The following is a 12,809-nucleotide window of genomic DNA, read 5'->3' as shown; positions in this document are numbered from 1 at the left end:
CTTTAGGTCTTTAGGGCTAAGACTGAATTCACATCTGGAGCTATTTCTGTTCCCTCATCCTATAATGGCAGAATACAAGTTACACGCAGAACACATGTGTTTTGGCCTCCTGATCAGACAAGCAAACACAAGAGTATAAAATGGCAATAGGTTTAGCAAAGGCTATGCCCCCAGCTGGACATGTGAGCCTGGGCAAGTCACTGTAGCCATCTATTCCACAAGTGTAGCTAAAGCACCAGGCACTGGGTTGGCAGCTGCCCCCTCAACTAAGGGGGAGAATCCCCCATATGTAGCTGGATATGCCAATACAAAATGTACACAAATCAGTTTGGGGGCAGGAAGAGGGAACTGCCAAAGAAGGGAAGGGGAAGGGAGCAAAGAAGAAGAAGCCTGGTCTAGAGAATGACTGTCCAGCTGAGCCGTGAAGGGCTCAGAGGATGCTGAGAGCCAAAAGGGCAGGTCCCATGTCCAGCGAAGAGCCAAAAGGCTGAGATTACAGGGAAGGAGCTGTCATTAGGGGAAGGGATGAATTTATCATTAACTTTTAAAAATAGGAAAAGCATTTTTGAATTTACAACTAGTTTTTAAATTTCTCTATCATACAGATGAATATAACAACTTCCTACTTTACCCCTAGTGCCATATTCACTGAAGGCTTTTGAGTGGAAGAACAGGATCAAAGCAGTACTATAAGGAATATTCACCTGGCAATGGAACACTGAATTGAGAATGCTTTCAAATAAGTATTTCTTCGTTCAAAACGACGGCACTGCACTGTGAACTACAAATCCCTCTTTTCTCAATCTTCTTCTCAACATCTACACTGTCACTAAAGAGAATCTAGTGTATAAAGAAACACAAATTCTAGGAATGGAGAGGAAACAGCCCAGCCCCAGCAGGAGCTGAGAACAGGTGGTTCTGCTGCTCAACACCAAGACCCAAGAAAAGCTGCTCAGTGAGACTCAAAGGCAACACCAGTTTCCAGACAGTATGGGGAGGTCTGAGGGCTGTTATTGTTATGTTAAATATTTAAAGGTCAGTACAACTCAGATGTATGGTGTTAACTGTAAAACATCTGCCTTTATACAAGACTTGCCAACATAAACTCCCAAAGCAGCACTCAAGCATAAGCCTTTTCATCATTAAGAAAATTTTCAAATTAATGACTAGATTTGAAAATACAGGCTCTTCCACACACTACGCGAGCCTGCTTTTCATTTAGCTGATGCAAAGAAGCCACTAAAAAGAAATAAGCTGCTTATCAAACCGCCCAGATGCTGCTTACAGATGACACGATGCTGAATACACTGAGCTCCTGAAGACTACAAGCTTCCTCAGTGAGATCCACAACTGCCTGAACAAGATGAGAAATCACACAGGAAAAACCAAGTGGATGAAGAAGGCATAGAGACCAACTCAAAGCACAAAGTTGGCCAGGTGGCCCAGTGATTCAATCCATCAGTGCCCTTCTCTGTGACAGAAATCTAGACCCAGAACTCAACAGGAGGAGGAGGGTAGACTGGAGTGCCCTGGGAAAACTAAGCAGTGCTTTCAATGACTGCAGGATGCCCTACTGCACAAATGAACAACTTTTTAAAACAGATAAAATCCTAAGGGTGCTGTGGATCATAGACCACCATGATCCGAGAAGACTCAAAAGGACCTAAAGGGCAATGGAATGATGGACAGTGTGAAGAGAATATAGGATACTTCCAGATTATGGTTTAAGTGGGAAAAGGATAAAAGACATCCTCAAGGCAATGTATGACCAGAAAAGAGGGTGGGCTAGTCCCAGAGCTACAGCAAAGGGGCAGAGATAGCATGGGTGCTCTCTTGGCATCAATGAGATCTAAGACAGCTCAAAGAAGGCTTTCTACTGGTACGAAAGATTCATGGAAGGACATGGATAAGAATGGCACACAATGAGAAGGCATGGATGGCTTGTGACCCACCAAAGTACTAAAGCATATTCAATTCCACTAAATTTCTAAATAAAGGGCTTTCCTTAGGTTAACAGGCTCTCATTTAACTGTTTACTACCAAAAGGTCAATTACTTCCCCCAAAATGTACTTCTAACCAAATAACAAGCTCTATCTACAAGTTGGTGTTGCTATCACTAAACAAAGCCAGTATTCTAAATAAACATCACATACCTTTGTCCTTCTTAAAATCTAAAGCATCTTCTTTGTCTGTCACTATTTCCTTCATGTTGATAATGCTCTGGTGGGTAAGCTGTCGAAGGATCTTAATCTCTCGGATGGCTGTGATGGGGAAACCTTCCTTTTCATTATCTAGCCGGACTTTTTTTAATGCCACCATTTCTCCTGTAACAAAATTAAACAAATCAAAATACATCACAAATGGACAAACCAAATATCATTTTTCTCAATTTTAAATTTTAATTCAATATTTAATCCCTATTACTCAAAGCTCCAGTCTACTCTAAATGTCAAACACTTTCATTACCAGCATATCCAAATTTGCATTTATACATAAATGAGACCTAGATTACTTATATCTGAGAAAAACACAGCCAAAATTCCAACTCTAACTGGTAAATTTTGAAAAATAACTAGTTCATATTCATTTGCACCAATCTGAAAGTGGAATCACTCTCTGCCAGGCACTAAACAAGTAACTGAAGGCATGCGGGATTTAAAGCAACCGCCTGATTCGACAAGACAAAACACAAGAAAATCATATTTAGGTTCTTTTCTTTTTTACAGTTTGTCGGCAAGATGTGTTCACAAAGTACACTGCAGTCCTACGTGTGTGTGTGTGTGTGTAGGTATGTACGTAAAGAAACCATAAGAATACTGTTATGTAAGTTATAACAAATATTGTTATAACCAAAATTTCGATATAGTTGTTTCATGTATTTCATTTTAATCATCTTAACATCCATGTCATGCACTCACTAATGGCTCCAGGGAGTCATTAAAATTAATTAACTTGATGAAGAAGTGGTCAAGGCCTACGATGAGGGAACAAGAATAGAATAAATGGCCCCAGGACCATTTATAGGTTTTGGTTTTTTTGTTCCTTTTCTTCTGTCCATGTAACTTGCTCTTATCCTTTAATGCTCTGAACATTTCTCACTTGCTTCTGAGTCCCTGTCTACATTCCTAAAGGTTAACTGTCAAAAAACTAACCTCCTTAGGGTTGGATTGTATAAAGTTACTAAGTAAATAAAATGTTTCTAAACAGCCTTAAATAATCATAAAGTACTTTCTTGAAGGGGATCTCTGCCAATAATGGTAAAAGTACTTTGTTGAACTTGCTACAATAAAATCTGCTACATAAAAACAATTCTGGGTAAGGTTTTTTTCCTAATCCTCTCAAAAAAAAAATTGCTTACAACTTTTTAAATATTAAAAAAAACACCTAAACAACAACAACAAAAAAAAAACCCTGCCTCATTAAGGTTAAAATAATTGTACCATTATGGCCAACAAAGGAAAGTTTTTAAAATATGTAAAATTCTCTTTAAAAATCAAAGAAATCAGAATAAAACACTTGATTCTATCAAGAATCACAATGTGGCAAAAGAAGCTGACATGATTATGACACAACTATTCCCTCTCTAGCAACTATATTCTTAAAGATTCCTAAAAGTGTCTTTTTAGAAGATGAAAGCAAGCCAAGGCCACAGCAGATAGCAATCTAACCGTATTTCCGAGCTCTTACCTGTATCTTTATCCCTGGCTTTGTACACTTGCCCATAGGTGCCTTCTCCAATAATTCCAATGATATCAAATTTATCCACGCAGCGCTTTCCCCAGTCAATATCCTTTTCTTTGATTTCGCCGTAGCGAGGCCCACATATTCTAGTAAATACAGTTCTCAAGTTTTACATGCAGTCAAGCAAGACTAGTTTAAGTACTAATCACCAAAGTAAAATCCCTTCCTCCCTTGTAGCCCACCCCCATCTTCATAATGCCAATGGGGTTTATAATAATACTACAGGGTTGTTTATCACCCAGATATTTATTCATTCTGTGTATAAACTAAGAAAGAACTAAATGGAAGAAACTCCATGAAGGTTCTTCCACAACAGCAGGTCACTAAAGTCAAAGGAATCAACATTCATGGGGAAAAACCCCAAGTGATTTGTCTCTTCGTGTTTTCCCATTCATCAACCACATCTCTTACAGTTACAGCTTTATGCTAAGCACGTTTGTAAGGTAAACTATAGAACTTTGGGGGCTAGTATCGAATTATGTCCTATACTGACAAATGGACACATCAGTATTCAGCTCTAAAGTCAAGGAATTACATACAATTTTTCGTTTCAGTCAACTCAATGACCTAGGCTAATATCAGATCACAAGATCACAGATTTACAGCAGGAAGAGACTTTAAAAATTGTCGAGTCCTATCCCTAATTTTACAGATTAGGAAACTGAGTCCCAGAAAAGTCAAGTGACTTAACCACAGTCACACTAGGCCTTAGTGGAAGAGAGGATCTGAACCCAGATTCTCTGACTCCCTAACTTTTCCCCAACAAACTCTATTTTCAGTACCCCACCCTGAGACATAGGAATAGTTCAGAAAATTTTTTTATATTCTCTAAAGGAAATGCTTGGTTAGTTTTAATAGCTACAACCATTCAAATGTAATATTATTATCACCTATTAGCACCCAAATAAGGAGAAATTTTAAAACTGTCCTAGCTCCCCAACCTATGCTATAACCCAGTCCATAGTAGGGGTGAACAATATCTCACTCTTTTCCAATTAATCTGCATGGAATGTTTCACATCTAAGTAACAAATTCCCTTGGTGGGAAGAAAGCCATAAGAAAAGGGAGCTATGTTTGAAGATGGCTGAGGGAGACTTCCTTCAGTTACTTCACTGAAGCTACTAGAATAAGACTTCAAACCTATTTTAAATTCCAGTTCTTGTTGGAAAACAAGATACACAGGAGATATCAAAGGCAAGAAAATAATTAGAAACTAAAAGCAAAGGGGTGTATCAGCTTTCCCACAATCCACTTTGTGCAGCTTCACAGGAAGCTGACCACAAATACCTTCCTTTGCCTCTAAGTTTTATTGTTTCTATTTTGTTTAGAATCCCCTACATATGAAAGAGAATTATTACATTCCCTAGAGCCACAGGAAATTAACAAGATAAAACGACTACAGCGTCTTAGTCAGAAAGTGGCTCAGAGAGCATCGACTCCACCCCAACAACACTCTCAGCAAGTCACTCCTCGGCCTTCGCTGGCAGACCACTGAGGTACCTACCGCCACCCAGCGCCCTTTTTGAGAGCTTTAATTGTTAAGCCATTTTTCTAGGATCAGATTTGCCTCTTTGCAGCTACTACCCATTGCTCCTAACTCTCTCTTCCCAAGCAAACATGTCCAAAATCTCTTCCAAGTAACAGCAATTCATATACTTGTAAGATTTTTTTTATTGGAACTCACTGAAAGATTACACCAAGTAGTTATAAAGATTGTCTTAATTTTTCCAGTACACTGAAAATTGCATTTAAAAACTTAGGCTACTAACATAAAAGATTTGGGGTTCTTTGGGGGCATTGGGTTGTTTTTTTTTTTTAATTTTGCAATCTGATTTCATATTTCAGCTTTTCTGGATAAAGCACAAATATCTGAGGCAAGTTTTAACAGCAGGCAGAAAACAAGGATCGGGGCTGAGCAGCACGTACTTGGGCCTTCTCTTACTGTGCGTCGGGGCAGAGGCTTTCTTCTCCTCGGGGCTTGTGGAGAAGTCATCCCCTCCTGGGAGCTCAGGGGGCAGGGGCAGGTCTGCGAGCAGACAGCGCAGCTTCTTCTCAACTTCTTTTTTCACTGCCTTTACTGAAATGTTCCCCCGCAAACTAGAAAACAAAAGGTCATCAGATGAATGCGGCTCTCATGCCCACTCGCCTTGGACAGTACTGTCTGGGGGATACTCTCTCCACCACTTTCCACTACTGACCTTTCACACGGCCAGTGATGACACCCTATACGTGTGCCCCAAGCACACAAGCTCCAAGTAAAAAAGAAAGTGAATTGCCACCAAGCTACCAAACACTTTATTTCATTCTGGTTCAAGAGACTAAGGTTATTTTACGATTTTCAAAAAGTAACTAACGTATTTTAAGCACTTCATTTTAATATTGTCACATTTTCCTTCTCTCTGTCCTTACTAAACACATTTTTTCATTAAAACAAAAAATGATGATAAATAAACAGGGTAAAGTCATTAATTTTAAATGATGTGTTTTATTCATGGAACTCTTACTAATTTACTTGAAGTGGTTTTTGAAACAGGAGGAACATATAGGATGGTGTGTCTGCAACCTCTCTGGTTATCACTGATATCTCATTTGTGTTGGGGCATTTGTTTTCATTTCTAGGTCTCAATGTGCTATTTAATATCTAACATGGCTTCCTCAGCAGATACTACCTCCTGCTGCAGGATTTCCTTTCGTAATCCGAGCTCCACCAAGCTAAAAGGTCTTAAATTTGTCTGAAAATCAAATCAAATTCATAATTTTCAGGTAAGGAAACAAATTATCAATTTTATGGAGGATCTTGAAAAACAATTACAAAATAGTCTATATTGGGTAGAGCCAAACTGGGAAATATCAAAGTAGTATGTCAAGAATGTTTCCAGAAATATGTTTTGCATGACTTCACATCTCTAAGTGATACCAATATTGCTTGACTTCTCAATGGGTGGGAGAGAGGCTAGAGGTAGGGGAAAAATGTGGAACTCAAAATTTTTTCAAAAGTGCTGGATATACTATACTGTGTATTATTCAAGAATAAATAATAAATGTGAAGGAGACTGGGGGAAAGCGGGTGGGGGGAGAGTAACCTCAACAGTAAAGAAGTCACACCTTCCTCACAGCAATATCTGGTCAAAAACATTCATTCAGTTTTTTCAAGATTGAACATTTTCTCAAATATACATACGAAATCACTGAATTTCAGCACTGGAAGGAACTTCGGAGGCAAATGAGTCCAACTTAGACAAGAACAAGAATTCCCAACCCAGCCCAACAAATGGCCAGCAAGCCTCTGTTCCTAGTTCAACTTTCTGAGGACACCCAGAATGAGTCTAATCACACTTCTACAGAAAAGCATGTCCAAACTGTAAGCAGCCCTCATGTCCTCAGTCTTGTGTTCTCCACGCTAAATACCTCCAGTCCCTTTAAATGTTCCTCATATGACCTTGATCAAGGCCCTTCACAGTGCTGGCCACCCTCCTCACGTCCTTTCTGAAAAGCGGTGCCCAAAATCCGACACAATATTCCGGACGTCACAGAGCAGGGCTGAGCACCACGGACTCTAGACCTTCTTAACCTCAGACTGTGTGAGTTTGGGGGTGGAGACCTGATCTGTACTTTACTACAACACCGCACTGTTGATTTATATTGGCTTTGGAGTCCATTAAAACCCCAAATATTACCTAGCCATCTGGGCCTTACCTTGCCTGTACTTGCAAAAGTGATTTTTAGGGCCCAAGTAGGACATTTTACACTAACGCTTCAGAAATCTCATCTCATCCAATTCTGTTCAACAATCCTATCTTTCTAAGATGACCTTTTCAGATCCTCGCTCTATCTCCCAACATATTATCAATCCCTCCCAGGCCTGGTGCCATCTACCGATTTGACAAGTGTGCCCTACGTTTCTTTATCCAGTCCTAAATAAAGCCATTCAAGAGCACAAGGCCGAGCCAAACTTCCTGGGACACTCTTCTCTTGCTACTGCAATCCAAGCTGACGCGGGACAATTCACTGGTACCTCTATGCTGGCTGGTTCTGAATCTGGATAATCGTACACTACTGCTTGGTTCACAACCCTCTGTCTTTTGCACAAGAATGATAAATTGCATGTCAATCTGTTGCCACCCCCAGGGAAGGCAAATCCGCCGAGCTGAAGAAACAAGGTGCCCTGAGAGACAGAAGGGCAGGCGGCATGTTCCAGGAAAGTCAAACTACTTCTAAGACCTTGATTGCCACCTTCAGCTAAAGCCCAGATGGAACCAGTGCAGAATCCTGAGCCCCAGAGTTCCCTACCACTCCCAACATGAACCAATGGCCCTCTTCCAGCCCAGCCCCAACAGCCATCACCTAGGAAATCAACCTGTGGAGAGAAGTGAGAGTTGTTTTTACAGGAGCTGCAGCCCCAGCCACCTCAGCAATCACAGCTACCTAAGACCAGGAGAACCAACTTCTTCCCATCAAAGTCCTTGGCACTATCAAATGGTTTCAACATCAGAAACAAACATGGTTTTAGCAGTGGAAATGACACTAATGAAGAGGCCTCACCATCTGCTCAGTCCCTCACTCTAAAGATCATTTCCATGTGACTTGAAACTAAAATGTCTACTCTGTGCGATCTCCTCCTGCTAGAACATGAGTTCCTGGAAATCAGAGACTGTCTGGCTTTTCTAGCTCATATCCCCAGACCTATTAGCACAGTGCTTGGCACAGTAAGTGGGCACAAACTGTAGTACACTGCATAGAGCACTGGAATTGGAACCAGGAAGATCTGAGTTAAAATCTGACCTCAGAAACTTACTAACCATGTAATCTTGGGCAAGTCACAACCTCTGTCTGCCTCCATTTTCCTCACCTGTAGAAGGAGGATAATACCATCTGCCTTCTTGGGTTGCTCTGAGTATCAAATGAGATGATATTTGTAAAGAAGTTAGCACAGGAAACTTAAAGTATCTACACAATAAAAACACGTGTTTCATTGTATCCTGGAAGAAATGAAAAAGTTCGATCCCAAATCCATTCCAAGTGCATCCCCATCTAAGCAACTTTGCCTGCAACCAGAACATACACATGCTGCTCCTCACTGAAAGGTTGATAAAAAAGACTCAAACTGTAACTCCAAAGGCCACTACATTTCTGACGATACCACCAACTTCCACAGAGATGATCAATCCAAAGCAGATGAAGGGGGGGACAGAAGAAAAGTTATTTTAAGAAAGATGATTATTTTAGATCATGGAAAAATTGGTCATAGCCACCTCTGAGGCATAAGAAAAAAATTACAAAAATGCTATGATCCCTTTTCTTCCTGCGCTTCATTTACTAAAGGGAAACACATATACAAATACAAAGAATTTGGGGAAAGAGAAGAACAAAAGGAAGTATGATTACTAACCAATGGTTTCTAAGTTACTATACAGACCAAAAAGACAAGAGATATGACAAAGTCATCTTTCAATTTCTTTATTGTCCCTTTCAAGTGAATTTAAACTATAGTATAATAGAACTACCTTTCTTTTTTTTGAGATGAAACTTGCAATGCTGAAGAAATAAAAATGAAAGCTAATCCCTGGAAAATCAGCCATTTTAAATGCTTTTCTTTGTGGCAAGGAAAGGTTCAATGATGGTGTAAGGGGAAATGACTGATATAAAAATAAAAAGCATTGGGGCAGCTAGGTGGCGCAGTGAGTAGAGCACTGGCCCTGGAGTCAGGAGGACCTGAGTTCAAATTCAGCCTCAGACACTTGACACACTTACTAGCTGTGTGACCTTGGGCAAGTCACTTAGCCCCATTGCCTTGGCCAAAAAAACAAAACAAAACAAAACAAAAACAAAAGGCATCAATAAAACTATTTTTAATGGAAAAGAAGAGTTAGCCTAAACTATTCCTCTCCCTCTTTCTACAAGACAGCATTTATAACTCCAAGAGGGGACCAGAACCCACTCATTACCTCACTGGATCCTCAAATGATCCTGTAGTCAAGTAATGTGAATAGTCCCATTTTGCAGATGAGGTTGTTTAAGCTAAGAAGTTAAGTGACTTGCTAAGCGTATAAAATAAGTAGAGATGTAGACAATAAATTCCAGTCCAATGACTTGTCCACGTTCTATTACATTTCCATTATGTTACCAAAAATTGGCAGTCACAAATGTTATTTAAATAAGAAATATTGTACTTCACCTAACCTTAGTGACTATTTTTAAATAAGACTATTCATTATCAGAGTGGCATCTGAGGTGGCATCATTCAGCTAAGCTTCAGTTTTCTCCTTTTTAAAATGAGGAGGACGAGACTAGCCGACCTCCAATGTCTCTTCTGGCTGTAAACTGATGAATCCATTACTTTAGTAATTAATGGGTGTGTATGTGTGTGCACATGTGCATGGACGTGCATTCAGAGGTGGAGGTGGGGTATGGTGGTTAATTCACCTGTCATCAGCTTCCCCAAGACAAAGGGGAAAATGGGGTAACCAATTAAAAGATAAAAATGGTTATTTTAGTTACACCAAATAAAAAGTTAATAATTTAGCTACGCCAATACAAACTAAAAGTTAATAATTTAGTAACTCAGCTAAAAATATGAAATCTTCAGAGGATGAAGTTCAATTTAATTGATGGCACTTGAAATTAACAAATTACTGCATAATGTAAAGTGATCTTGGGTCCAAAGCACATTCACTAATGGCACGCAATCTTCCTTGTCTAGTCCAGATGTGCCCCCTAACAGAGAGGGGATGGGAGGGGTAGCACAAAGAAACAATCTGGATACAGAAAGGGAGACTCGTATGAAGATGAAGACTTACTAAACACACAATCCAAGAGGCAGCATTTGACTTTTCTTTTTGTAGCCTGCTCTCAGGTTCTGGAAAAATAAGAGACTAGACTAGAAAAACGAAGCGGGGGGTGGGGGGGGGGGAGAGTGGATAGAAGAGGGGGAGGGGGGTAAAGGAGAGAAGGTGGAGGGGTAGCAGGATATAAAGTCCTAGGCACAGAACCACAAAGCTCTGGCTTCTTCTCACATACACCAAAAAAAAAAAAATCACAAAAGGAAATTGTTTAAAAGGACCCAAGAAAGACAACAAATCGCCTGCCTGCTTCATGGAAGCAAAGACCTTACAGGAAACATTCTTAAGTTTCTACATTTATACTCAAAGATCCCCTGAAAACACACTAACTGATCTTTCAGTTCATTCTCATGTTTCAGCTAAGAAAAGCTATTCTCCTATGGTTTAGTATTCATAATAATCAAAACAAATTAGAGAAAAATGTTCTAGAATTTATAAGCATTGATAGATAAACTTGTGTAATTATTAATCATAATTCTAATAGCTAACATTTTTCTAGTGCTCAAAGTTTTGCGAAATACTTTACATATATTAATAACTCTGATTCTTACAGCTTGGCAAGGTAGGTGCTAAGATGATCCTCTAGTCAGTAACATAACATATATAGCACAGGAGAGATTAGCAAGACTCATGGAGGCTTAGCCACAGGGACTGTCACAAACTGCTATGGAGACAGGGACATCTGGGGGACATTCAGGAGCCATACCTCACCCTTTGAGGGCAATGAAGTTCTCCCACAAAACGTCCCCCACCTCCTTCCCCTGGCATTTCTGGGACTCTTTTTCAGGACGGGCACCAAGGATCCAGGCAGCATGCCTTGGAAGACACTGTAACTACACAAAACTGCAGCACTTAACAATAGGTTTGGGTGGCAGTGTTCTAACTGACATTCCTTTTCATTCTATGATCCTACAGAAACTAATTTGGTGTCAAAATGTAGACAGTAAAAACACCAATTTGATTCCTTGGACTCCATTAATAACAACTTGCTTTGTGCTCAGTCTCTTCCCCCAGAACATACTCTTTTCTTTTCACAGAACATCCCAAGTCTCAGCACTCACCTGTCGGCATCCTTGTCTTCAGGCAGCAGGGGAGGAAAAGGCAAAGGTGGTAAAGTGGAGGTCACCAGAGGTCCATGGTGCTCCTTCTCCTTGGTGCCCAAGCTTGGGGTTCGAGGTTTGCTTTTCTCTTTCAGTAATGCTGGCTCCTCCTTCGCCACAGTTGGCTGACTCTCTTTGCCCACCACAACGCCTTTCTTGGTTTTGTCTACAATCAAATTATTTTCCACCTTTGCTCCCTGCAGAGGGGGCTTTGCTTTTGCCTTGTCATTTTTCAGAGTCCCACTGCTGGTGGGAGAAGGCGTGTGTTCAGCCTTGAGTTTCTTCAGCTCCTTCACATGGTTGGCCTGAGGCACACTACCACCTGCAGGGTCAGTACTCCCCACTTTGGTGGGCGTCGAGGTGTTGGACGCTTTGGCGTGAGCTTTGGCTGCTTCCGCGGCTCTGGCTTTCTTGTTCTTGTTCAACTCAGCAGCCAGGCTACTTTTCAGAGTCAGGGTGCTAGGAGAAATGCTAGAGTGGCGACTCCGGGACCTAGATAATCTATGTCTGCTGCGGGACCTCGAATGCCTAGATGAGTAAGGGCTTCTGCTTCTCGACTTGGCAGATCGTCTGCTTGAAAAACAGTAAAGATTGCATTAGCAAATGTTCATTTTTTTTGGGGGGGGGGGGGGAGGTGATATTCAAACTCGACTATTTACTTCCCAACTCTATGATGAAACACAGTTACCAACTTAACTTAGGATTATTGTAAGATCAGGGACGTCTACCTACAAGGTTACAGCACTGAATTCAAATTCAACTGCCTTAATTTTACAGATGAGGGGAACTGAGGTCCAGAAAGGTTTTAGTTCTTCAACTGCAGCAACAGCAACAACAAAAACCATAATGTATGTGAAACAAAAAGAAAGCATCAACAGAAAGTGTAATTATTGACTAGAGTTAAGAAGTCATGGAAATAGAGTTGCCCGGTTTTCCCAAGGTCCTCTGGCCCATTATAAGAGGCAGAGGTAGTCTCTGAGAAGAAAAAACATAACAGACAAAAGGGCCACAAGACAAGATTGATACCTCAGGAAACACAGGCAAGGCAAGGCTTACAGTGGTGAGAGTTCAGCAACAGCTGAAGCCACCAGACACCCCCAGCAAGGTCCAAGTTCAGTTAAGTTGGCC

The 12,809-nt window shown here is 40.6% G+C and overlaps 1 protein-coding gene across 1 annotated transcript in view; it reads right to left on the bottom strand.

Annotated features, from left to right (window-relative positions):
- CDK13 (cyclin dependent kinase 13) overlaps positions 1-12,809 on the bottom strand; it is a 113,040-nt gene that overhangs the window by 74,398 nt on the left and 25,833 nt on the right. The window contains exons 2-5 of the mRNA XM_036739691.1: positions 11,643-12,251; positions 5,669-5,839; positions 3,689-3,828; positions 2,155-2,325 (exon numbers count right to left, since the gene is read on the bottom strand). Of these exons, the coding sequence (XP_036595586.1) occupies positions 2,155-2,325; positions 3,689-3,828; positions 5,669-5,839; positions 11,643-12,251 (1,091 nt within the window). The remainder of the gene's footprint in view (positions 1-2,154; positions 2,326-3,688; positions 3,829-5,668; positions 5,840-11,642; positions 12,252-12,809) is intronic.

Source organism: Trichosurus vulpecula, chromosome 9, assembly GCF_011100635.1.
Source record: "Trichosurus vulpecula isolate mTriVul1 chromosome 9, mTriVul1.pri, whole genome shotgun sequence".
Taxonomy (NCBI): domain Eukaryota; kingdom Metazoa; phylum Chordata; class Mammalia; order Diprotodontia; family Phalangeridae; genus Trichosurus; species Trichosurus vulpecula.
Note: the sequence above shows the minus strand (reverse complement) of the source record. Positions and strands in the feature narration are given on the sequence as shown.